Source organism: Podarcis liolepis (assembly GCF_965112155.1).
Source record: "Podarcis liolepis genome assembly, chromosome: 14".
NCBI lineage: Eukaryota > Metazoa > Chordata > Lepidosauria > Squamata > Lacertidae > Podarcis > Podarcis liolepis.
Genome location: NC_139569.1, coordinates 1,428,469 through 1,453,502, shown reverse-complemented (window position 1 = coordinate 1,453,502; position 25,034 = coordinate 1,428,469). Strand labels below are relative to the sequence as shown.

General features: G+C 55.5%; 2 protein-coding genes across 2 annotated transcripts; both read left to right on the top strand.

Annotated features, from left to right (window-relative positions):
- Positions 1-252: 252 nt before the first annotated feature.
- Positions 253-8,452, top strand: PGAP6 (post-GPI attachment to proteins 6). The gene is made up of 13 exons (XM_083474625.1): positions 253-535; positions 2,080-2,257; positions 2,375-2,582; positions 2,819-2,952; positions 3,073-3,332; positions 3,508-3,833; positions 3,933-4,026; positions 4,149-4,272; positions 4,498-4,631; positions 5,016-5,194; positions 5,547-5,693; positions 6,315-6,431; positions 6,759-8,452. The coding sequence occupies exons 1-13, from the start codon at positions 421-423 to the stop codon at positions 7,053-7,055; spliced, it is 2,313 nt and encodes a 770-aa protein (XP_083330751.1). The 5' UTR covers positions 253-420; the 3' UTR covers positions 7,056-8,452.
- A 1,868-nt stretch (positions 8,453-10,320) lies between these two features.
- On the top strand, positions 10,321-13,561 carry MRPL28 (mitochondrial ribosomal protein L28). Its single transcript, XM_083474635.1, has 5 exons — positions 10,321-10,770; positions 11,015-11,167; positions 11,457-11,591; positions 12,399-12,485; positions 12,996-13,561. Exons 1-5 carry the CDS (start codon positions 10,477-10,479, stop codon positions 13,089-13,091), a joined length of 765 nt encoding a protein of 254 aa, XP_083330761.1. The 5' UTR covers positions 10,321-10,476; the 3' UTR covers positions 13,092-13,561.
- The last annotated feature ends 11,473 nt before the right edge of the window (positions 13,562-25,034 follow it).

Sequence of the window (25,034 nt, the reverse complement as noted above, 5' to 3'; positions counted from 1 at the left end):
GATGGGCCCCTCGGCTGGGGGCCCGGGGCGGAGAGGAGGGTCGGGGGCGCCGCGCATCCCTCGGTCCCGAGGAGGAAGACGGCGGCTTCTGCGCTCCGCCAAGGAGCTCCCCGTCCCCGGGCGGTGCGGCGGTGCCAGGCTCGGCGGCGGCCGGTGGCTCGTGCCCGTGTCCGGGAGGAGGGCGGGGCGCAGCCAGCAGCAGCAGCAGCAGTGGCCGAGGCGCGCGCCCGCACCCGCCTCCCTCCCTCCCCCGCGGGTGTCCCCGTGACGTCAGCGCCCCGCCAGGGCCGGCCCGGGGCCTCCGCGGACGATGGCGACGCAGGAGGGCGAGGAGGAAGGCGCTCCGGGCTGAGGCGCGCCTGCTGCTGCTGCTGCTGCCGCCGCCGGCTTTCCCTGGCCCCGGGGGCCGCCGCGGCTGCCATGGCGCCCGGCCCGCTGGTGCTGGCGCTGCTGGTGCTCCTGGCCCCCGCCGCCCCCTCGCCGCCGCCCGCCAAGGAGGCGCGGAGCAGCAACGGCGGAGGCGGAGGTCCCGACGGTAAGTAACGGACGGAGGCAGCGCCACTGCCCGGCGGCGACCGACTTCCCGGAGCCGCACTGCGGAGGAGCGGGACGGAGTGGCACTCTGCGCACGCCTAGAGGACCGCGGCTCCTGCCCGGCGGATTGGGGATGTGTGGGGACCGTTTCCCTCTTCCCGACCCGGCAGTACTGGAGAGAGAGAGGGGTTCCCGCTTTCTACAGGGGCCGCCCCCCCAGTTTTGGATGCGCGCTCCAGTTTGAGCCCGAGGAGGTCCCGTTCAGGCTGGGCGCAAGTGGCCTGGAGTGACCTCGGGGAGAGGCCCGCGGGCGGCCCCGTCTTCACCCTTCCAGCGTTTGCCCCTTTTAGCCCCGGAGCCAGAGAGAAGGCGCTTGTGGGGTCCCCAGCAGTCATTTGGCAAAAGGGCCCCCTCCCGTCCAGCCCCTGTTGGCGGTGGCCCCCGTTCCTCGGTTTGCCGGTGGGCCGCCGTGTTTTCGTCTCCCACTTGGGGAAACGGAAGGTTCGTCCGGTTCTGGCTTGGGGCGGTGCCGCGATGGAAAAGCGCCGCTGCCAGGCTGGGGCGGCGCCCGGGTCACGGAGTCCTTGCTTCGCCCGGGGAGGCCGATGGCGCAACGCCCGGTTCCCAGTTACCCGCCGGGCAGCCTTTGCCTTTCCAGCGAATGGCGCGGGCGGCGGGGCGGGACGTTGGTTGAGCATCACTTGTGCGCGTGGAAAAGCGGCGGAGGGGGTCTCTCTCCTCGCCGGATGAGCGTCGGGTGGCTGGACCGGTCAGGCAGGCTCCCTCCCTCCCGCCCGGCGGCCAGCCGGCTTGTCCGCATTCTCTCGCGTGTGCGCCTTGACTCAGCGCCCACTGCTTCCTCTACCTTGGGGGCGCCCCCTCCGCGCCCCTGTGAGATTCCCCCCCCCGCGGATTCCTTTCCTTTTAGGGTCGGTCAACTGAACCTCCACTTCTTGCCCATCTTAGACTTGATCTTGTTGTGTGAGGGGCTGAGCTCCTGGCTGCCTCTGTGCTGAGCGTGGGGTGCAGGGGGTTGGCACGGCACATCCTGCCCCTTCCCCACCCCTGCCCATCGCACCTTTGTTTGTCAGTCACTGCGCTGTGCGCTCAGCAAACAGGCAGGTGCCTGGCACCCTGGTCCCCGCAGGCCAATCCCCTGGGCTTGCCGGCTCAGCCCTTTCAGGAAATGCCAGTCCTTGTGGCAGGCTGTGTGCCAAAGTCCACAGCTCTCTCTTGGCAGAGCTGCCTCTCCTGACCTCCCCTTGACCTTGCTGCAGGGCAAGGCTGGGCAAGACCTTCCTGGTCTTCAGTGGGAAGGGGCAGGCAGCAGCCCAGAGGATCCTGTGGCTCTGGACAAGCCCCCTGGGAGCTCCTTGTGGGAAGCCAGAGACATTGAGGGGGGCACTGCCCGCCCCTTCATGCTGCTGCACTTGGCAGAGACTTGGGGGGGCTGGCTGCTGATCCCCCTGTGGTGAGAAGGCTGGCTGGACCTGAATTCTTTCCCCTGCACATTTCCTGACGCCTTGCCCCCTACTACCCCCGCAGACCGGTCCTTTGTGGCGGAGTATTTCGTCCAGGGTGCCCAGAAGCTCTCCTTCTACAGCTGGTATGCCAACGCCCGGCTCTTCCGCTTCCGCGTGCCAGAGGATACCGTCCAGCTGCGCTGGCTCCTTCAGGCGTCCCAGGGAAGGGGTCCCGACTGCGGCAGCACAAACGTCACCGTGTGCGTACCTACCCCTTCTCCCTGGGGAGCTCAGTCTGCCGGCTTCCTCCTGGAAAGAGGGTGGCCCTCTCCCCTCCTTCTGCCCCGCTGACCCACGTGTCTCCTGCTGCCTTCCAGCCACTTCCGCCATGGTGCCCCTCCTGTCATCAACCCCCTGGGCACGCAGTTCCCGGCCAACACAAGCGTCCGCCTCGCCTACAATCTGACCACGACTCTGGCCACTCTGGTGCAGAACACCACTTTCGTCAACGTCACAGGACCTGCCGCAGGCGACTGGTTCATGGTGGCCCACCTGCCCAAGGCCGCAGGGAAGATTGAGGTGAAGGTGAGAGCAGGCCGCCTCCTTGGCTGGAGTCTGTGGTGGGAGGGGGGGAGGATCCTGCAGCTGCTGCATTGGGACTTGGCTGTGCCCGACCTGGCACTTTCTGGAGGATCTTCTGCTGTGCCCAGAGCTGCAGACGGAGGCCCCTGAATGTCCTCTTGTGCCAAGTGTGGCCTCCTCCTGCCAGCCACAGTGGTCCAGGAGGCTGGCAGTGATGCGTTCCTCCTCCCTCCCTGCAGGGCATCTCAACGCCATGCACCTACAGCTTCCAGCCGGACATGTTTGTGCTGCGCGTCATCGACTCGCTGATTCTTGAGCCCGACACTCCTGCGCAGCAGACCATTGCCCAGCCCGCCAGGCCCCTTCATGCCAAGTGAGTTAAAACAGGCGAGAGGGTGGGTTCGGTGAGTGCCCCCCATCTCCCTGGGCACCAAGGCCTGCCATGTGCTGGCCAGCTGGAGTCAGCTGCTCCTCCCTCTCTTCTCTCCTGCAGGATCTTTGTCCCCGGCTACAGTGCTGCGCTGCACTTTGAGCTGGGCGGCTGCAAGGTGAACACTTCAAGCCCCTGCGCCCTCCGTGTCACACTGGGCTCTGCCACACTGCCTTTGCGCTCCCAGAAGGTGCTCAACTGCTCCGGGGACTGCAGCGGCGTCCTTGCTTCACCGCCGTGGGAGAAGTGGCTGCCCATCACAGTGGAAAGCCTCAGTGGCCCTGGGACCAGTGTCTTCTTTCAGCTGAAGGCCTCCTTCACAGGTATGTGCCAGCTGCGAGAGGGGAGGGGCAAGGGCAGGGTGCCAAGCTGTGTCAGCTCGCCAGTTCCTGAGTCTCTGCTGCGGATGCCCTAGCTGTGGGTCAGGGGGTGGGTTGCCCTGCCTTGCAGCCTTCTCGTCCTGAGGCCCTCGCTGACCTTGCGCCGTGTCCTTTGCAGTGTGCAAGCCTGACAGGGCCAGCTCCTTCCTCAGCTTCTATCACAGCCTGAACCGGAGCCAGGAGGCACCTTTGCCGGGAGGAAGCCCCAACGCCACCCTGCTCACGGGAGCCAGGGCAGCGCACAACCCCCTTGGCCAAAGCAGCCGCTGCCTGCGCAACCAGCCTGTCATCCGCGAAGACCTGGACGTGGTGTCTCTGCATTTTCGTGTCCTTGGAGACGTTGGTGTGCCTGTGCAGGCCGAGCCCCCGGCGTTGCTCCTCTTCAACCTGAACTCAGGCATGGACAGCGGGGGGACCCTGGTGCTGAATCTGGCCCTTAACCAGGTAAGAGGGTTGACCTGGCACTGCCCCTCTTGGGGCACTGAAGCCGGACTGCTAGGGGAGAGGCGCCAACTGAGTCTCTTTCCTGCTTTGTCCTTGCAGACCGGCTGGAGCCTTGGGAATGCCTCGGTGTGGGCCTGCTTGAGTGCCAGCTCCCCCGTGCTCTCTGTGAACGCCACGAGGGGCTGCCACACAGGTATGGTTCTCTGCTTGTTGCACCCGAGCCCTGGGAGGGCACTGAAACTGGCAGGCTGGGCGCTGGTTGCTGACGGAGTGTGGGCACTAACGGAAGGCCTGTCTCTCTTCCCTGCCCCACAGCTTTCTCCCAAGGCTATCTGCTGAACGTATCCACCTCTTCTCCAGACGCTACACTCATCATCCCGTACCCAGAAACGGCCAACTGGTTCCTGTCCCTGCAGCTCCTCTGCCCGGAGGGTGTGGGGTGAGCACTCTGGTGCTGCCAGCCGTATGGCCAGGGCTGGGCCTTTGCTGCAGTAGCGGTGGCAGCAAGGCCTCTGGGGCCCAGGGTTCCTGAGCACCTCTCAGGCTGGGGTTTCTGCCACCTGGTCCTCACCTTGCCTTGGGCCTCTCTGCCTTTGCGTGTTGGTGCCAGGTGGGCTCAGTGTCCTTGGTGGCACATGGGCTCTGTCTCTCTCTCTCTCTGCAGGGAATGTGACCAAGCCAAAGCCCAGGTGTCCGTTGTGACCTTGCTCAGCCCCTGCTTCGATAACTGCGGGACGTATGGGCAGTGCAGCCTCCTGGGCCGCAGTTACCCTTATGCCGGGTGCAGCTGCAAAGCGGGTAAGAGCTTCTTTGGAATGCCTGGGGCCGAGGCCACCAGGGCCTGTCCCTCCTCTACCCTCCTTTCCTCCCCTTTGGCTTCCTTCCCTGGGCAGGGCTAGCCTGACCATAAGCAGCACCTGTTCTCCTTATGCCTCACATGCCCCAAGCCCAGAGTGAAAAGGCGACGGTGTGTTATCCTGCACACCAGTCAGCCCCTTAGAGAGTGAGCCTAGCTGGAGGGGGCCCATCCTGGGGGCTCTGGGGGATGCTGCGCAAGGTGGCAGCCTTAAGGGTGGGCACTCCACTTCCCACCTGGCAGAGGCTGCGTTGGCACGATGGGCTTTGTTCTTTTGATGTGATGCTCCCGACAGGTAACCCTGCCTCCCCTTCCTCCCCTGGCAGGCTGGAGCGGCTGGAGCTGCACGGAAGACACCAAGGCCCAGCCCGTCGGCACGCAGATCTTGGCCACGCTCCTGCTGACACTCAGCAACCTCTTCTTCCTGCCGGCAATTGCTGTTGCACTTTACCACTACCACCTGGTGGAAGCCTCCGTTTACACCTTCAACATGTTCTTCTCCACCGTAGGTCCAGGCTTCCCCCTCAGCGGGATGGGTGCTGAACGGGATCCCAGCCACCCGTTGGGGTGGGGCAAGGCCCAAGCAGGCCTTGGGGAGCAGGGCAAGCAAGCCAGCCCAACTGTCCACTTTCTCTGCCTGCCTCTTTCTGGTAGTGGGGCGGCTGGGGAAAAGCGGAGGGCTCCTTGATCCTGGTTCGGTGCCCCTTGCACTGCCCTGTGGCATCCTCAGGCTGCTGTTGTGGTTGTGTGCCCAGTGGGGCCCTGGCACCTCCAGACTTTGGGCTCAGGTGACAAAGAGCTGCACAGTGGGAGTGGTGCCTTCTGACTGGCACCTTCTCTCCCCTCTGCGGCTGCAGTTCTACCATGCCTGTGACCAGCCCGGTGTTGCAGTGATGTGCATCATGGATTACGACACGCTGCAGTTCTGCGACTTCTTTGGCTCTGTGGTCTCCATCTGGGTGACAGTCCTGTGCATGGCTCGACTGGAGAAGACCTTGAAATATGTATGTTGGGGACAAGCCAGCAAGCGGGGTACTGCATGGGAGGGGGCTGTTGTTTGCAGCGAGCCCCTCTAAAGCCAGGGCAGGCCCAGTCCTGAGCTCGCACCTTGAATGCCGCCAGCAAGACTTCCCCTGGGGCAGGAGGCTCTGAATAATAAACAAAACGATGCAAGAAAATGAACGCTGTGCATTTGCCCTGTGTATCTTGCGGGTTTCCCATCCTGGTGTTGCCAGGTGGACTGAGAGCCAGAGTTGGGCCAGAGAGGCGGACAGGCAGGCTTCCAGTCTTCCTGGGTGTCCGCTGCAGTTTCTCACTGAAAAGCAAAGGTGTCAGTGGGCGTTAGAAAATGTAAAGATGCCAGCAGTATGGCCAAATGTCCCAAAGGCGGCAGGGGCTGCATGAGGACTTGAGGCCCCATTTGGCCAAAAGGCAGAATGCAGAGTTCAGAAATGAACAATCCCAGCAGGGCTTTGTGGCTGGGAGCTCCTGTCTTTGTCCTTGGCATCTTGAAGTGATGCCAGAAGGTGAGTTGGAGTGGCCCGGGCTGCCTTCCTCATCCACCAGCCACAGACTCCCAAGGAGGTTCCAAGGGCAGCTCTGACTTCTCCTCTCTTCCCTTGCAGGTCCTCTGTGTGCTGGGGACCCTGTTCATCGCCATGTCACTGCAGCTGGACCGCCGAGGGGTTTGGAACATGATGGGGCCCTGCCTCGTTGCCCTCCTCATCATGATTGCAGCTTGGGTAGGTGGCTCCTGCTCTCACCCCTTACAGATCAAGACTTGAGCATCTCCTGGCTCAGGTTGCAGCTCTTAGCAGTGGGCTGGGCAGAACCTGCAGCAGGTATTTTACCTTTAAGGTGTAGGCTTCCCCTGCCTTTAACTTCATCACCCATCATGCGCTTTTGGAGTGTAGCCAGCTGAAGAAAGACCCAGCTGACTTCTCCCAGAGCCTTGGGGTGGGTGGGTGCATCTGGTCTCGGTGGATGGGCAGAGCCCACATCTAGAGACCCTCTGTGGTTGCCCTCTGCCCCACCTGGGATGGCCCATAACCCCCGCCTTCCTTTTGCAGGTTCACCGTGGTGTGACCCGGCGCGACTGCTACCCGCCCTCTTGGAAGCGCTGGGCTTTCTTCCTCTGCCCTGGGATCACCCTGGCTGTGGTGGCCATTATGGTGTATGCCTTCATTCAGACCAAAGAGAACTACTTCTACACGCACAGCATCTGGCACATCCTGGTGGCCTCCAGCGTGGCCTTCCTCCTCCCACCTGGAGACAAGCTCCAGAATCCGTGGGACTGGTCCCGCAAGCTGCTCTGCCGCTACCAGATTTGCAAGAACGACCGCGAGGAGCTCTACGCGGTGACGTGACAGACTGAGAGGGGGCGGACTCTTGTGAGGCTCTGGCCCCAAGTGCCTCCCTCTACGCTTCTGGGTCGGCCTGCCAGCCGCTTTCTGGGGCCACTTGGGCATGCAGGGAGAAGGCCATCCATCCTGCAGGAGAGACCATCATGCTGGCCGGGTGAAGAACAGGGAGCTGCGAGGGTCCACAAGACAAACGGCTCACTAGTCTTCACCCGAACCTGAGAGGTCACCCACTCATGAAGCAGGTCTCTCCTCCAGTGGAAACAGCAGGGCTTTCTGGAGCCTTCCGGTGCATCGCCACAGCCTGCTTTTATTGAATCTGCATGGCTGGGAACTGGAAACCAGGCAGTTCTGCAATCCTGGGAGTGGGGGTGGAGTGACAACTAGAGTCAAGTGTTCCTTGTGGGGCTTGTAGTGTGGTGGGCGATCATAAGACAGGAGGCTGGTGTGCAGCTCTTGACACCCTCACTCCTGTTAATGTGGGAAGAAGAAACAGGGCTGCTCAAACCCGGGAGGGGTGTGTGAATGATAAGAGTGCAAGGGACACACCTGGGCTGGGCAGGGAGGAGAGGTGTCCTTGCTGGCCGTGGTTGGAGAAACCATGTATTGCTCAGGGAGGTGCCAAGTTTCTGTGTCCTCAACTAAAAAGCTGAGCTGGAGCAGCCCAGTTCTGTTCCTCTGCCTGTGGGTGCCAAGCGAGCTCTGCCACTCTTTGCCAGGCCTGAGACTGACTTGGTCACGTGATACTGCTGAATGAAAACTTTGTGGCACTGTTGCCATTCAGCGGTGTGCATCCACCAGCCAGGTTGTTCAAGATTCTTCAACTGCTGGTGGGCTTTGGACTTGGATGCAAGCAGGGAGATCCTGTTCTTGCATCTTTCTCTCCACCACTTTGGGGCTATTCCCCCTGTTTTGGGGGAGCCACAATGAATGTAAAAGCCCTCAGCCAAATGACTGAGCTCTTTGCAGTCCCAGAGCTCTTAAGTCCTCGTGGCCAGGCAAGAGCCCAGCACTGTTTGTTCACCTGTCTTCTGGCTCTCGCAGCTGGCTCTGCTAGGCCAGGATAAGACCATGAAAAAACCTTTTGCAAATGCACACAGGCGGAAGAGCCAGGGACTCCAGAGAGTTCTTTTAGCGCAATAACACACACTCCTGTTTAAAGGTCCTTAATTTGGGGTGTTTATTTTTTTTCTTCCCCTCAGTCACTGCAGGGCATGGAAGGGACACTAATCTTAAATGTGTAAATGGTTATTTTGTTGATTACCTCAGGAAGAACTTCAGCAACTGCAGTTCAGAAAGTTCTGTTAGTACCTTGTTAACTTTATGTTATACTTTGCCTTTTCGAAGCTGTTTAAATTGATTTAAGCTGTCATTTCGTTCAATTAAAAGTCATGCACACTGTGCTCCTTTGCCTTTGGTGCTTATTTCTAGCAATCTAATTAGAAGTGCAGGGAGTGTGTCTGACAACCCTTTGAGCAGAAGCAGGAGGCACCCCCCACCCTGCCCCACAGCAGACTGGGCAGCCTCCATTTTGGGACTCTTACCGCCACCTTGGACCTTGGAAAAGGTGCCTTCTGCTGGGTGGGGTGATCGCTGGCCAGCCACACAAAGTTTGCTTGGAGATGAGGTGACTTCTTGCTTCCCTTCTGTGTGTGCCCCACTTCACAGGCGGTCCGGAGGGTGGCAACACCATAACGGGGCCTTTTCTGCAGGGCCTGCCTGCTTTAGGATGCTCTCCTTGGGGAGCCTCTCATGGCACCTTTTATTGCATATATTTAGGCACCAGGTGAAAGTGTTCTTCAGCCAGACATTTGACAATTTATGGCTTTCTAAGGTGTGGGGGGGATTGTTTTTTCCTTTTCCCATTATTATATTATGCATTTTGTGTTTTATGCTGTAACCTGTCCTGTGGTCTTTTGATGAAAGGCAGTGTATGGCTGGGTTGGTCCATCTGTCTCTGGGGACAATGGAGGAATGCGCCCTTGGAGGTGAAGGCAAACTCCTGGAAGGTTGCAGTGCCTGCTGTGGCTGTAGAGACTGATACAGGAGAGACATGTTTTATTGCAGCAGATGAAGACATCTGGTTGTGCTGCACCACGGTGTTTCTTCTCTCTGTGCTCCTCTCAGCGGTTATTCCTCCTCTGGTCACTGCTATGGATGCACAATCTGACTGACTGTCTCCAGGCACTGTGGTTGTAGTAGGGAGCGGGTGGTGCTGTGGTCTAAACCACTGAGCCGCTTGGGCTCCCAATCGGAGGGTCGGTGGTTTGAATCTGGGGGTGAGCTCCCGTTGTTCTGTCCCAGCTTCTGCCAACCTAGCAGTTTGAAAGCACACCAGTGCAAGTAGATAAATAGGTACCACTGCGGCAGGAAGCTAAACGGTGTTTCCATGTGCTCTGACACTCATCACAGTCCTCCATTGCACCAGAAGTGGTTTGGTCATGGCGGCCACATGACCCGGAAAACTGTCCGTAGACAAACGCCGGCTCCCTCGGCCTGAAAAGTGAGATGAGCGTTGCAACCCCATAGTCGCCTTTGACTGGACTTAACCGCCCAGGGTCCGTCACCCTTTTTACTGTGGTTGCCTGCAAGGAATTCCCACATGGCAGCGTTGCTGGTGCCAGCCTTCATGTCCCATTTGCAGACATCTTTGTAACGCAGCGTTGGCCTGGTGCCTGAAGCCAGCTCCCGACAGAGCGCATCCTTGGGGATCCTGCCGTCTTCCATTCTGCAGACGTGACCAAGCCAGGTAGATGTTGCTGGGAGAGGAGTGGGGACATGCTAGGAATGTGGGCTTGGGAGAGCACATCTGTCCTGCCATGTGATGCCCAATTTTCCTGACGCAGCACATAGATTTAATAATAACCATAGATTAATACACCATAACGATAAGAGGGTTTGTGACCCCCTTTCCTGCTTCAGTCCTTGAAAACGAGCTGATGACGAAACCAACACTCGTCACTCTCGGCCCGCCTCGCGGGGTTGTTGTGCGAGGACGAGGTGGAGGGCGGGGGCGGGGGAGAAGCGCAGCTCCCGTTCCCGCCTCGAGCCCCCGGGGAAAGCGGGGTGCGGCGGAGCGACGAGGAGGACCGGACGCCGCCGACTCCCGCGCGCGGCCTTGTGGAGCGAAGCCCCTCGGATCCTCGCAGGCCCGCTGCCATGGTAACGGCGTAGGGGCGGGACTCTCGGAAACGCGGCGCTCTGCTCCAATGAGAAACAAGCAGGAAGGACGGCCTTCTTCCCTCCCCGTCTGGCGGCCGCGCTTTGCTTCCGGGTCGGCGGTGCCCTGCGCCTGCGCGAGGCCGCCTCTTGACCTTCGCCCTCGCTTTGGCGGAAGGAGCCTGCGCAGTGGCTCGGCGGGCGCAGACAGAGGCCTAGGGGACGCCCGACCGCCCTTCTTCGCCCTCTCGGCTCTTCCGGCGGCGGGATGCCTCTGCACAAGATCCCCCCGCGGCTGTGGGACGCGCTGAAGCTGCAGCAGGGCATCTACGCGCGGCTGCCGGCCCACTACCTCCGCGCGCTTCGGGAGGAGGCCGCGGCGCCGCCCCTCGCCGTCCACTGGAGGCCCCGCGGCGCCCAGCACGTGCGGAACCGCAGGACCGGCGAGCGGGAGCGCGTGCAGGACGTGCCCGTGCCCGTCTACTTCCCTCCCGAGAGCCAGCAGGGCCTGTGGGGCGGAGAGGGCCTGGTGCGCGGCTGGCGCTACGCCCGGGGAGACAAGGTGCGCTGCCGGGCCGAGGGGGCTGGGCGGGCGGACCCCGGCTCGGGGGAAGGCCGGGGGGCGCGGGCCTCGCGCGGAGGAGGAGGCGCCTGGCTCCAGGACCCGGGGAGCCGCTGCTGCCGGTCCGTGGAAGCGACGCCCCGCGAGGTGGAGCCGCCGGGCAGCGGGGCCTCCCGTTTGGTCTGAGCTTTCCCCTCCCAGCCGCCAGGATCTTGGCTGCATCTGCTCTTCCTTGTGTCCTCAGCTTGCCGCCAGGGTGAAGAAGATCTGGAAGCCGCAGCTCTTCTATCGAGATCTCTACAGTGAGATCCTGGATAAGAAGTTGACGATTACAGTCACCATGCGGACGATGGACCAGATTGACGCTGTCTACGGCTTTGATTATTATATCTTAAAGGTAGGTTTGTGGTGATAGCTTGACAGGCTGTTGTTCTGTCTGCAAGCGTGGGAAAGCCAATATGAGAGCTATCAGATGAATACTTCATGATGGCCTTGAACGGTGTGGTGTGAATCAGCCTTTGTGGGCCACGTCCCAGAGCTCTCCTTTGAGTGATGCAGGTCCTTCCTGAACTATTTGACAGAAGTCATAAGGACTGTAGTCTGCTTGCCATTGAAAGCCCCTCTTTGCCCTGAGCATATCGGCGGAAACTGGTGACAAGCCGTTGCATCTTTCTCTGACCTCACAGACCCCAAAAGCTGAGCTGTGTTCTAAACTGGGAATGGACCTGAAACGCACAATGCTTTTACGACTTGCCCGCCGGGACCCTTCCCTCCATCCAGATGACCCAGCAAAGAGGGAGGCTATTTACGACAAATACAAGGTGGGTGTCTTCTTTTTCTTCAAGGGTCTGGAGGGGCCCATAAGTGGTCCGGTGGCATTCCTGTGGGAATGTTGTAGGACCATTTCAGTTCCCTCTCAGTTTGGTTTGGTTCAGGGAGCTATTGTAGTGGGTGAAGAGGCAGACCTACGAATCAGGAATCCCCAGTTCAGATCTTGCAGTGTTGCTTTAAGGGTTACAAATAGGGTAACATCTGTAGAATGCTTTAAATACATAATAGTAAATATTATTTCCCCACCCCAAGATGTCCACATTGGTTGGAAGATTGTAGCAGCTAATTTTTTGCTTTTGAGCCAGCATCCATCATAATCTGCAATTGCTGTGAACACCAATCATCATTCTTGTAGCAACACTAAGGGCTGTAGATTGGTTATGAAAGCTTTTCTGTGCTTGCGCCAATGCGTAAGGGCTAAGAGTCCCAGCTGTGCTCTGTATTTCCCACTTCCTAGAACTTGGCTAGAGGGACACATGGCACTGGTGGAAGTTGCATAGTTAGAGGGTGTAGAAAGGCCAGTATAACTGTTGATATGCCTACATATATAATGGCTGCTGTTACTGTCTTTCCACCCCTGGTAATGCAGAATCCAGTGGCATCTTCAGAAAGGCTGTAGTGACAAGTATAATAGAGCCCAGGATAGGGTTGGGAACCCCTGAAAAGCTGCCAGTCAGTGAACAATATGGTGGGCTAGTGGTCTGACATGGTACAAGGTAGTCTTCAATCTTGCTGTCTTTGCTGCTTCCCAGTGAGTCTCTGTGCTGAGAGCTAATGCGTGTTACCTTTGCATGCAGGAGTTTGTGATCCCAGAGGAAGAGGCAGAATGGGTTGGGCTGAGTTTAGAAGAAGCTGTGGAAAAGCAGCGACTCCTGGAGAAGAAGGTGTGTTTTCACCCTTTGTGTTTGTGGCCCAATCCCAGTAAAGTATTGTCTGTGGAACATCTACCTATGACCCTCAAAGCTGTGTAAAATAAGTGTGCTTTTTGCTTTTATGCCGAGGTGCAATACATTCCATTGCTAAGGTTTGCTGTCTATGGGACTACATGGAATATGCTCCCTTTGCTTAGTTATGGAGGGATGGGAGGCATCTTAGTCGGACTCTGCAGATGCTAGACTGGCTCCTGTAATCACTTGTATCCAAAATGCTGTTGATTTCTCTCGAGGGCTGCTGTGATGCTTTGGATTGGCTCACACATAACACTAAGGCGTGTGTTACTTGGATTGTCCGAGCCCAGCCCAGAGGCTTCACGTTAGTAAATCAGGGTTTATTCTTGGGTTATAACCTGTGGTTAACATTGACCATGGCTTTGTTTTAATGTGCAAACCTAGCCTTTGTATAATCGGGTCTCTTCCTCGTTGTGTCTTCCTCCCTGCCCCCAATCTTTCTCTCAGGACCCTGTTCCCTTGTTCAAAGTCTATGCAGAAGAGCTGGTGCAGCAGCTTGAAGCACAGAAACTTTCTGAATCGGCTGAAGTGCAGAAGGTCTAACAGGAGAATCAAGCACTGTGAACTTCTCTTTGGGCTTATGTTAAACAGACCAAGGGATGGAACTGAGAGAGCTGGATCCAGAATGGTTAAGTATGTGCTCGCTGACTGATACTTGTCATGTAAAGGCTGCTCTGCCCCCTGGACTTGGGAGGGGACTAGCTGCCTTGAGCTACCTCCTCACGTTCCATTCAGGATGCTTTTGCCGTAAAGAAAAGGAGGAGGCTTTCAGCTCATGGCTTCCCAGCTTCTCCTGCATGTTGCTGCTCAGCCTCTACACCTGCAGCCACCATGTGGTCCGTGATCCCCAACTTTGAGGCTGGTCGTCATGAGAGCCAGATAACAACATTTGCAGCAGAATACAAAAGCTGCCGGCTGACCTCTCTTGAGGAACAAGCCACATCCTGTAACCTTAATTAAGATCCAAAGCACAGCAGGAAAGAAAAGAATAAACGGCTTCTGAATTATTATTATTGAAACGGTGTAGTCTCTTGTTCTTTTTAGCTGGAGTAAGAAACCAAAGGGACAAAAGCTGGAGCGTTAGGAACTGGCTTGCTGTCTCCCCAGCTTGGAGGACTGTTGCTGTGTGGCAGACCTCTGAGCCCCTGTGTCCTTGCTTTCTGGAATGTCCCTCAAGCCCAGTTAAGGCACATGCCTACCAGGACATGGTGTGGCTGCTTTGATGCGTAGAAGGAATACAATCCCATTGGCCCTCCCAGGCATGGACCAGGAAAGTGGCAGCAGCAGCCACTGGGAGAACCAGTGTGGGCAGCCTGGGCATCATCGGGGGTGGGGGGCGGCACGGCGGCTTTGTTTACAAGAGCAGCAAGAATTACTGTATGCAAACATCTGTTCTTGTCCTGAAGTCATCTGAGGTAAGCTTCAGTTGCCAAGTATCCTATGGCTCCTTAGTTTTAAATGAAAGAGCCACCTTGATGGGTCTGGCTGCAGTGTAATGACTCATATTTAGTTTAAAATTATACATCCCACTTTTCACCATTTTTTAGGGTGCAAAGTCGCTTACAGCAATAAACTACAAAATTTAAAATGCTTAAATTTAAAATCTGAAGAATTTAAATAGCATGTGGGCCTGAAAGTTCCTACTCCAAATCCTGCCTTGCAGAATGTGCTCTCTCTCTCTCTCACACACACACACACACACACATATGTGCCACGTGAGGATAGTATAGCTTGCCACAAAAAGGTGGTCATTGGCTGCTTGTCATGGCTCTGTACCACCTCCAGTATTGGAGGTTGTTTGCCTCTTCACCTGTTTGTTACACTTGTTCTTCTCCCCACTTTCCCCTTTATCCTCACAACAACCCTGTGAGAGAGTCACTGGCCTAAGGTCACTGAGCAATCTTTGTGGCTGAAAGGGAAATGGAACCCTGGCCACTCCAACCGCTGCCCCACCCTGGCTCTTGAGCAGCAGTTGCTTGGGGATACCAGTAAAGAGTGCTGTTGTGATCAGGCACCTGCTTGTGAGTACAGGATGCTGGACTAGATAAGCCTTTGCAGCCAGGCTCTTCAGATGTGCTGATGTGAGCAGGGCGGATAGGAGAGCTTGTGGAGTATGGTAGCTTCTGCTTGCTGCCTCTGAGTGGCTTCTGCCAGATGCCTCTGGGAGGCACAGAAACAGGGCCTTCATCGTGGATCAGACTTTGCTGTCTTGTCTAGCTGGTAATGAATGACAAGATACCTTGATATAAGTGTTTCTGAAGTCATTTGGTCATTACAACATAGTTGACACAGGTGGAGGAATCCTGTCTTTTCGTTTGGAGCCTGCTGCCTGCTGTTGCCTCTGATGACGTCTGGGATGTTTTTGTGTGCTTTGGGGGCTGTCTGAGAAATAACAGCTCCAGTCTCTAGTTCTACCATCCTCAAATTCCCTGATGGCCTCAGCTGTCCTTTTCCAATGCCAGTCTATCCATTTTGAGACTCACTCTATCTCTGTTGCCATTGCCTGCTCCAGGTTCTCTAGATGCTCTCTGGAACGTACCTTTCTGTGGCGTGGCTTCTATGGGTGGGAAGCCTCCTTGGAGAGCTGCTAGTGCTATGGAGGAGGCTCCCTTCTTCTCCTCCTTTTCTCCTTTTCTTGGTGCAGCAGGTTCCATCCTTTGGCCTTTGCCTCCTCTCACTTTGCAGGAACTTCCTTCAATGTCAGTTGTTGGCTGTTAGGGTTCCAGGTCGCCCTTCGTCTCATAGTGTTTGCCAGCCAAGGGCACTTCAGGGCTGGAAGATCCCTATCCTTGGGACTACAGGGGTGTGGGGCCACCAGACACCTGTGGGCTTTGGGGCGAGTCCAGAGTGATGCAGGTGCCCACGATATGTCCCGAAGATGTCGCTGCAGAGGTCCATATGACAGTAGAGCCCCCATGGAGAGAGAGTCGTGCCTTTTACTGGCCTTGTCTTCACCTGACTCCTTGGAGAAGGTGGCGTTTGGTGATGTGGCTCTTCCACAATAGACAGGTGCCAGCTTCCCCGTTGGTACAGTGGGAAGGAAGGTCCTATTCAGCCTGCAGTAAATTTCCATGAAAGGCAAAAGCAGCTGATGCAAGAATAATTTCCATTCAATGGGACTGACACAATATCCTCTCCCCCACCGCCCCGGCCGCAGCTCGATGCTTTTCGCTGTCCTCTCTCTCTCTCTCTCTGCCTTCAGCCTTCGTTTTCCGCCCAAAGATTCCTCAGTTTGGCGCAGGGTAGGGCCGCCCATGCACAGAGGAGTCCCATGACCGCGAGACGCTGTGCGCTCAGTTGCCGCGAGGAGCGGAAGGTGCCCAGATGGGGAAAGTGAGGTGGCACCTTCTTCCCACGGCGTCGCGGGAGTTTGCTGCCTCTTCTGGCCTCGCCCTAAAAGCCGAGGGGGGAAGCGGTCCTAGGCGGGATGAAAGTGGCCTGTCTCGACTGTTTATCCGGCAATTATAAGTACATCAGTGGTGCCTACGGGGGCTGGTTGCCATAGTTACAATAGGATTTGAAGGACCATCATTTGGTCCTGGCCTCAGCCAATCAGGGTGAGGAGCCAAAGCTGCAGTATAAAGTAAAGATTGCCATCGTCTTCCAGCCAGTCCGTGGCCATGAAAGGCAAAGAGGCTCCCAGAGTGCTGGGAAGTGTTCCGGATGGGTCCTGTCATGGCGGACGGCGGAAGAACCAGCAGGAGGCCGGCGCTGCGCAGACAGCAGGTGAGACAATGGAGGCCCTTCCTCGGCCGCCATTGACGGCTCCTTCTTTCGCCATCGCCCCTCGGCCGCCCCGTCCCGCCCTGGGCCACCGCAAGCCGCCACCCCGCCCTGCCCCACGAAACAAGAATAAACGGCGGACAAAGGAAACCGGGATGGGGAAATATGGAGCTCCTCTCTCTGGGTTGCCTTTGTGGGCCTTTCAGATCGCATTTCGCAAAGCCAGCTCATTAGAAGCCCCCAGCTGGGCTCCTGCAGAGCGAGGTTAACGCCCCACGGCTGCCACCCACTGGCCCCTCCCCCCCGCAGGGCCACCATTTGCCGCAAAGCCACTCCGGCTCGGGAGGCGCCTTTCTCGGCGGGGTGGGTGGGGGGAGTGCTGTGCCCAAATTCACCGCCCTCCCCAGCCCCTTGCCTGGAGGTAATGTCCAAAGGCCTGCTTGGAGATCAAAGCCCCCAAGGGTTGTAGCAGGGTTGCGTGTTTGCTATTGTGATGGAGGGGGGAGGGGGCGCTGGGTGACAGCGTCAGGAGGGCGGGGGGCGCGGAGGGAGCTCACCCCTGTCCCCACTGCCACCACCCCGCTTGTGAATGTCTTGGCACTAACAGATGACCCGCCTTGCACGATGGACACGGCAGGGAACGAAGCCTGGTGGGGAGAGGAAGGGGCTCCAAACTTCTCCAAACTAACACAGGGTGGTGGGGTGTGTGTGTGTGAAAAGCAGAATTGCTGGAATCTGAGATCTGCTTGTGTCAGTCAGCTGCTCCCAGCAGGAGGCTCTGAGCACCTTGTGAACAGTCCAGCGGCTCCTGTCCTTGTCTGAAGCTCACAGAGGCTTTCTTTGCCAGTCTGGTGGAGACGACAGGCTGTCATTTTTCCTCCCCAAACCATGTGGCTGTGGGCTTAGGAGGAGGTGGGCACAAACTCTTTCCCACCTGATGGAAATAGTGCCCAGCGATTTCTTTCCTTCTGCCGGACGTGAAAGCCGCCCGCCATGTATCTTGGATGGGGAGGAATCTCACAGATGGCAAAGGGAACGCCGTTGCATCCCCTTCAAAGGGACATTCTAGGGCGATTGTTGCATTATTAGGTGAACTCAAAGAAGAAAATCTTTTAATCCACTGTGGCTAATCCAGTCTACTTTTGTTGGCCATGACACATTCAGCCCCAACAAAAGGTGCTTCAGGGTCGACACCGGCATACATAATGCATTTGTAACCCGGCTGCTCTGCTGTCGCAGCGGCAGATTGACAGGCTCCCCCCCCCCCGCTCCACCGCCCCCTGGGGCTGGGACAGAGGCGCCGCCAAACTTTTATCAAGTTTTCATCTCTCGTTCCAAAGAGCTTTGCTTGGTGTGCAAGGAAATGAAGGACGCAGGGGGAATCGGCACCTCGCTTAAAGCGGAATCCTCTCTCCCGCTGGGCTTGGCTGGAGCGCTCGAGGGTGGGCAGAGTGGGGCCCACATTGCCTTTTGCAGGAGCCGCCAACAGCTGGGAGAGGAGCCAGGGGGCTTTGCCCAAAAGGGACCCTGGGATCTTGCCACTGGGGCCGTCAAAAGTCCAGCAGCCCCTTCCTTGCCGTCACCGGAGGAGGAGGCTGCCCATTCCCTGCCAAGCACAGCACCACAGGCCTTCAGGTGGCAGCAGCAAAAGGATTCAGGACACACAGCAAGCACATTTTGGGCAGGGTGGGGGCAGGTGATAGTTGAGGGGGCTGCTGATCGGATTAAGCAGGGTGGGGGTGTTCACAGCCTGCGACCTGCCCCTCCTGGTCACTTGGGTCCCCCTGCCCCCCTTAAGCCACGAGGAAGCGCCAAGGGCTGTGTGCGGCTTCAGAGTGGGCAGGAATAGGGCAGCACAGTCCGTCCTTCCAAAGGAAAGGGGCAGCTGCATCTTCCCTGGCAAGGGAGAGGGCAGGGAAGATGGTCCTGGGAAGAAATGTGAAAAGGGGGTGGGAAGAGGGAGAGCCTGCACCCCCCCCACCAAGGCTGAGAAGAGGTATGAGGGGCAGAAGGAAGGCTGGAGAGCTCAGCTGAGCAGCAGAGGGAGCTTCTTGGTACCAAGGGTGCTTTCACTATGTTTGCTGTACCTTAAATGCTACCAGATTTTATTACAGCGGACGCAGCTGTTCTCAACCTGTGGGTCCCCAGATGTTGTTGGACTACAATTCCCATCATCCCTGATCTCTGGCCTTGCTAACTAGGAGTGATGGGAGTTGTGGTTGAACAACATCTGGGGACCCACAGGGCGAGAAAGGCTGCAGCAAGAGGCTTTTGGAGGTCCATTTCACCAGAGGAATATCATCATCACCATCATTTTCTTTGTATGTCGCCTTCTCACAGTTAAAACAATGCTCAAGGCGGCTTACAACATGGCGAGATTTACATAATGACCAACATAACAAAAGTCATAAGCAATAAATAAAACACATTCAAAGGTACACAACTAAATGGAAAACATTTCCACATAAATCATAAAATCCAAAACTAAAAATGCAACATTAATATCAATAACAACTTAAAATGACATAGATTAAAAATACATGCAGATGTGGATGGCTCCCAGCCAGGAGGGCTCTGCTGCGCCTCCCCAGCCGGGAGCAGCAATCCTCCTGAATCGCAGCGGCTGGAAAGCGCTGGGAGGGAGAGGGGAGCTGGGCTCAGGTCCTGCGCTGGGACTTCTGGTTGAGAACAGGATGCGGGCGAGGTGAGCTATGGGCCTGATCCAGCTGCAGGCTCGCCTTCTGTTCTTAGGCACAAAGTGTTACTCTCAATGGCAGGTAAACATGATGAATATCAATATTCGATTCACACCCCACCATTGCTCCCAAAGGAATCCAGGGCAGCCAACATAGAACTGGAAACCTCCTAAAAACGGCTTCAGAACGTTCACTTTTCTCCCCACCAATGATTTCAGGGTTGCCAGGAGCAGTATCTCTCAGCCATCAAACGCATCTCTCTTGGAAGAGGGAGGCTGATGCACGCGACCAGGTGGTCATTCCACAAATGGGAAGCGGTCGCTGCAAAGGCCCTGCCGGGGGTCAGGACCAAATGGGCAGCCCCAGCTGTGGCTTCACCCACTCACAGGAGGGTCTGAGGTGGTTGGCACTGGCAGAGGGGATTTTCCAGGTGATTTAGGGCAGGGGTGTCCAAACTTTTTTCAAAGAGGGCCAGATTTGAACATGCCTGAGGGCCGACCACGCATCCTTTTTTTTAGGATTGAAGTTGTTGAACTTCTTTTAGAATTTTACCCCAGGAAATAAACTGCCATAGGGGCCAGATTAGGCCTCCGAAACAAGACTTTGGAGCTGTCTGATTTAGGGCTTTGGATGCTAGGAAGAGGACTTAGAATTTGTCCCAGCAGCCCTTTCAGGGCCAGTGACAAAGACATTATTTGGAGGTGGGGGGCCGCCCACAGACACCCCCTAACTGTGGGGGTGCTGCTGCTGTGCAAAGTGCCCCCCTGCCTGTGTGCAAGATTTGGGCTAGTGGGCTGACTTGTTTTGCTTACACTAGGATCTCTGCAATTTTAAATGCATGAGTACGAAGTATCTCTAAATAGCTAAGAGGTGAGAAGGTGCCTTAGGATGAGGCCTGCCCACCCTGGCCTTCTTTTGAAGCTGCCCCCACCCCGATTCTGTAGAACGCTGCTTGGTTTTGCTCCCACATTTCGCTGTGTCCAGCTCTGTGTGCCTGCATGCTCCCCACCAGCACAGGTTGGTGAGGAAAGTCCCGTGAACCTTCTGTCTCCCCGCTCCTTTGACCTTGCACGGGTATCCTTGTATAGCCCAAATCTCTTGCACTGCTGCTGATGCCAAGGGGCACTGATTTATGGGGTAGGGGAGCCACTGAAGGGCACAGTGGCTTCTTGCTCTTTTCAGTGTTTGGGGAGGGGAGACGGGTGGGTTAATGCTGTGCAGAAAGGGGCTGGGAACAGATCTAGTGTATTTCCAAGATGTTCCCAAAGGGCTGGCAGGGCTTGTGACGGGTGATGCCACAAATGATGATGTAGAAGGGCAGCAAGGCAGTCCAGCCGCCACACTCGCCGGGGATCTGTGGCCCACGGAGACAGACATTGCAAGTCTCCCGGTCAAGGCGTTCAGAGGTGTTTTGGAGACTAATAAAGAGTAACTGAGGCGATCTGTTATTTAAACAGACTTTTATTGTTTATTGCTTGGATTTCTATCACGTTTCCTCTGAGCAGCTAAAGGTGGTGCACGTGGGCCCCGCTGCAACGTTTTAACCTCACAACAACCCTGAAAGGTAAGTCAGGCAGAGGGAGGCAGTGACCAGGCCAGAGTCCCCCACTGTGCTTTGATAGCTGGGTGGGAAATCCGAACCCTGGTCTCCCAGGTCCTGGTCCAACACACTGCTATAGCGCACAGTCTCCGTGTGACCTCTCCATCTGTCTCTGCTGTGTGCTGCAGCATCCCGAGAAAGGGGATCTGCTGAAGCTGCTGGGTGGAAGGGAGATGCTTAAAAAATGCTTTTAAATGTCCTGGGAGAAGAGGAAAGTGTCTGGCCGCCGTCGCTGTGGCATCACTGTTGGTCCCACCCCCCACCTTGCCCCTCTTTGCACCTTGGGGCAAATGGGCCCTTGGAGGGCCTCTGCAGCAGATCTTCATGTCTGCATGGGCAACTGGAGAAAGAGAAGCCACACACCGTTTAGGATTTTCTCTGTAGGCAAAACTCATCACCTGGAGTGGAGCCCACAAAAGAACCTGCAGCCTGTGATGGGTTGCGGTCATGGGGTCCTTCCCCCCGGCTGAAGGAGGCCGACTGTTTTCAGAGGCATGACCCCCCCTCCCCCCCCGCAACCCTTTGCTGCAGGTATGCAAGAGGACAGCTTCTTTTAAGGTAATAGCAACCTTTGTATTTAATTATTTGTAAGCTGCTCTTTCATGATGAATGTGAGCTGGTCAACGCAATAAAACCAGTAAAAACGTCACTAGCATTTCAAGGAACGGATTGGTACAGTGGCACCTTGGTTCTCAAACTTTTTTTTTTTAATACATTTTTATAGGCTTTTTTAACAAATCATTTCCAACAGTCATATAACATAACATTTCATCTTATACAATGTTTCAGACTTCCATTAACACTTCTGATGATTTTTCGTTCTTTATCGCATATTATGCATTTCTTAATTTCACTATTACTCTTAATTGTCATTAACTAATAATTCTCATAGTCTTCCTTGCAATATTTTGAATATTCCTCCTTACAAAACTTCTTGCAGTCCTACTAGCGTAATCTGTTCAGTACAATTACTTTCCAAATAGTTCGTGTATTTACTCCAGTCTTCTAAGAATCTCTGATCCCCCAGGTTTTGAATCCCTCCAGTTAATTTATCAAGTTCTGCATAGTCCATCAATTTCATCTTCCATTCTTCTTTCGTTAAACTTAATCCGTTCCGGGAGTTCCTTCGACTCCTGAAACCATTCGAAAACGAGGCATGGCTTCCTATTGGCTGCAGGAGCTTCAGCGGAAGCTGCGTCGGATGTTTGGCTTCCGAAAAATGTTTGCAAACTGGAACACTTACGGGTTTGCGGTGTTTGGGAGCCAAGCCGTTTGAGTACCAAGGTACCACTGTACAGAGAAAGCTCACATTCCGACGGTCTGTGTTAACAGCACAGTTTTTAGATCTCAAAGGAAGCAGGCAGTGCCTCCTGCTGGACTTGAGGGGTGCAGGTGCCCCCCACCCACTTCAGATGCTGCCTCCTGCCAGCAGGCATCTACCATCACGCGAGAGGCAGCGGACCTGGGAGACCCGGGTTCAGATTCCCCACTCGGCCAGTGCTTTCCCCCCGGGGGGTACTCAAGAGCACGCAGTAGTGGCACCTCTTTGTTGTTAATAAGAGTGGCACCCGCTGTAACAACTTCCTGGCGAGTACTGGCACCTATTTGGCCAGAGAAAAGCTTGGCCATTGGGCGCAGGGGGTGACCTTGGGGGCCAGTGCCTGCCTCTCAGCCCAGCTTACCTCACAGGGTTCTTGTGAGGGTGAAACAGGAAGAACAACTTGCATGCAACCTGGAGCTCCTTGGAGAAAAAGGTGGGAAGTGCAGTATATAGCCATGGCCTGTCTGCCATTTTCATAGGCAAGTGGGGCTTTTGCTGGGTGCTACAGTCCCACAGCTGGGGGATTCTCAGGCAGAGGATTGTGCTAGCACAGCAGAACTGTACTAGCAAATTTACACTCCCAATTATTTGTGCTGGCCTGTAATCGTGTGTAGAATGCAGCTGTGTGTGTGTGTGTGTGTGTGTGTGTGTGTGTGTGTGTAATGTACTGCTGTATCATAGAAATATGCCATAGCGGTTTACAACAATTTTATTTTATTTTTATTTTTTACAACAATTTTAAACCTGACAGCAAAATCATAGAAGGGGAAGCCGAAAACGAAAGGTTCCCACACTTGGCTTCTCCTGCAAGGTGGTCTTCCATCCTGAGCACAGTCCGAGATGTCACTTTATTTACTTATTGAATTTATATACCACCCAGAGGTCTCAGGGCACTTCACTTGTGTAACGTAGGCCCAGAAATCCCTCAGGGGGAGATGGGGAGAGTCTTCAGGTGCTTCCTGTGTTTGCTGGACAAGCTTGCAGAAGCTGATTGAGTTGGGCCCGATGACCCTCCCAACTCCATGATTCTCCCATGATGAAGTCGTGTGTGTGTCAGCCTGGCCACGTGGGCCTCCGTGCCGCAGTGTGGATGGGGCTGGCTTGTTCCTTGGCTTGTGTGAACAAGCAGAGTTTCAGCTCACCAGTTTTTTGAACTCTGCTGAATGGCGGCTAACAGATTGAGGTTGAATCCTGACAAGACAGAAGTACCGTTTTGGGGGGACAGGGGGTGGGCAGGTGTGGAGGATTCCCTGGTCCTGAGTGGGGTAACTGTGCCCCTGAAGGACCAGGTGCGCAGCCTGGGAGTCAATTTGGACTCACAGTCCATGGAGACACAGGTCAATTCTGTGTTCAGGGCAGCTGTTTATCAGCTCCATCTGGTATGCAGGATGAGACCCTCCCTGCCCGCAGACTGTCTCACCAGAGTGGTGCATGCTCTAGTTATCTCCCGCTTGGACTACTGCCATGCGCTCTACGTGGAGCTACCTTTGAAGGCGATTCGGAAACTGCAATTAATCCAGAATGTGGCAGCTAGACTGGTGACTGGGAGCGGCTGCCGGGACCACATAACACCGGTTCTGAGAGACCTGCATTGGTTCCCAGTACGTTTCTGAGCACAATTCAAAGTGTTGGTGCTGAACTTTAAAGCCCTAAACGGCTTCGGTCTATTATACCTGAAGGAGCGTCTCCACCCCCATCATCCAGCCCGGACACTGAGGTCCAGCTCCAAGGGCCTTCTGGCGGTTCCCTCCCTGCGAGAAGTGAGGTTACAGGGAACCAGGCAGAGGGCCTTCTCGGTGGTGGCACTCGTCCTGTGGAACACACTCCCTTCAGATGTCAAGGAAATAAACAATTATCTGAATTTTAGAAGACTTCTGAAGGCAGCCCTGTTTAGGGAAGTTTTTAATGTTTAATAGGTTATTGTATTTTAGTGTTCTGTTGGAAGCCGCCCAGAGTGGCTGGGGAAACTCAGCCAGATGGGTGGGGTATAAATTATTATTATTATTATTATTATTATTATTATTATTATTACACCCACTAAGTGTCTTCCAAGGGGCAAACAGAAAAGGAGTTGTTTATTTCCTTTGGTTTCACCTGAGTTTATTTTTCTAGGCTCTTTGATCCGAGGGGGAAGCAGCTCTGAGGTTTGGAGTGTAAATATACCGTATATAAATATGAACGTGTGTCTCTCCTCTTCCCTCTTCTATTTAGGGGGGCGGGGGGAGGGAGACTGGGAGCCTGTTTCCTCTCCTATTTGCTCCCCCGAGTTTGAAATCGGAAGCATTGAGTTTTTTAAAAGGTGGTCGAGCTGGTTTAATAAATAAAACGAAAAAAGTTGTTAAAAAAACCGAATTAACATAAATAAGTCAGACTGTGAAAAGAAAAGGGGAAAAAAGCAGAAGCGGCTGCCTCCAGCCTCCCTGCGCTTGGCTGCTGCCTTCTATTTATTTGATTTATACCGCAGTTCGTCAAAAAATATCTCAGGGTACTTAGCAAGATTTTTTTAAAAAAAAAACCTAGATCAAAGATGCACAAACAAATAGCTCCGAAAGAAATTTATGCAGAAATTTTTATTTGATGGATATGATTTTGTATAAATTGTTGGGGTTTTTTTTTGTCTTTTTAATTCCTTTCCTGACCCTTTTGTCTTCATGTTTTCTTCTTTTGTATTTAACTCTTCTATAGTTATCTTTGCTGTACGTTTGTATTTTAAATCAATAAAGATTTGCCACGATTTTTTTTAAAACCTAGATCAAAGATGCACAGATAGCCCTGACAGAAGCAACAAAACAGTAACCCCCCCCCCCCAATGAACGTATTTAAAAAGCTGTGGAATATTAATCGTCCCAAGGCCTCTTCTAGGACCCCGCGCCATCCTTTAGGATCATTTAATTCCCGGGGCCCGGAGGGGCACGAGGGGTCATCTAGTCCGACCCCGCGCCGCGCCGGTGCCCCGGCGAAAGCCTTCCTCGCTTCCGGTTCGCTCTCTCCCCGCCCCTGGCCGGCAGCAGCGCCGCCTAGTGGTCCGCGCCGGGCCGAGCCCTCCCCTGGCGTTGCTAGGCGACCTCCCCCGCGGCCCGCGTGCGCGCGCAGCCCCTTCCCTCCCTCCTCCCCTCCCTCGCTCGGCCTCCGGTTTCCCCGGCGCG

Excerpts from the sequence above, each read along its gene's own strand:
- PGAP6 (XM_083474625.1), top strand. The coding sequence starts at position 421 with ATGGCGCCCGGCCCGCTGGTGCTGGCGCTGCTGGTGCTCCTGGCCCCC. Across the intron at positions 2,583-2,818 it reads CAGGGAAGATTGAGGTGAAG|GGCATCTCAACGCCATGCAC; the intron begins GTGAGAGCAGGC and ends CCCTCCCTGCAG. Across the intron at positions 4,027-4,148 it reads CACGAGGGGCTGCCACACAG|CTTTCTCCCAAGGCTATCTG; the intron begins GTATGGTTCTCT and ends CCTGCCCCACAG.
- MRPL28 (XM_083474635.1), top strand. The coding sequence starts at position 10,477 with ATGCCTCTGCACAAGATCCCCCCGCGGCTGTGGGACGCGCTGAAGCTG. Across the intron at positions 10,771-11,014 it reads GCTACGCCCGGGGAGACAAG|CTTGCCGCCAGGGTGAAGAA; the intron begins GTGCGCTGCCGG and ends TTGTGTCCTCAG. Across the intron at positions 11,592-12,398 it reads CTATTTACGACAAATACAAG|GAGTTTGTGATCCCAGAGGA; the intron begins GTGGGTGTCTTC and ends CTTTGCATGCAG.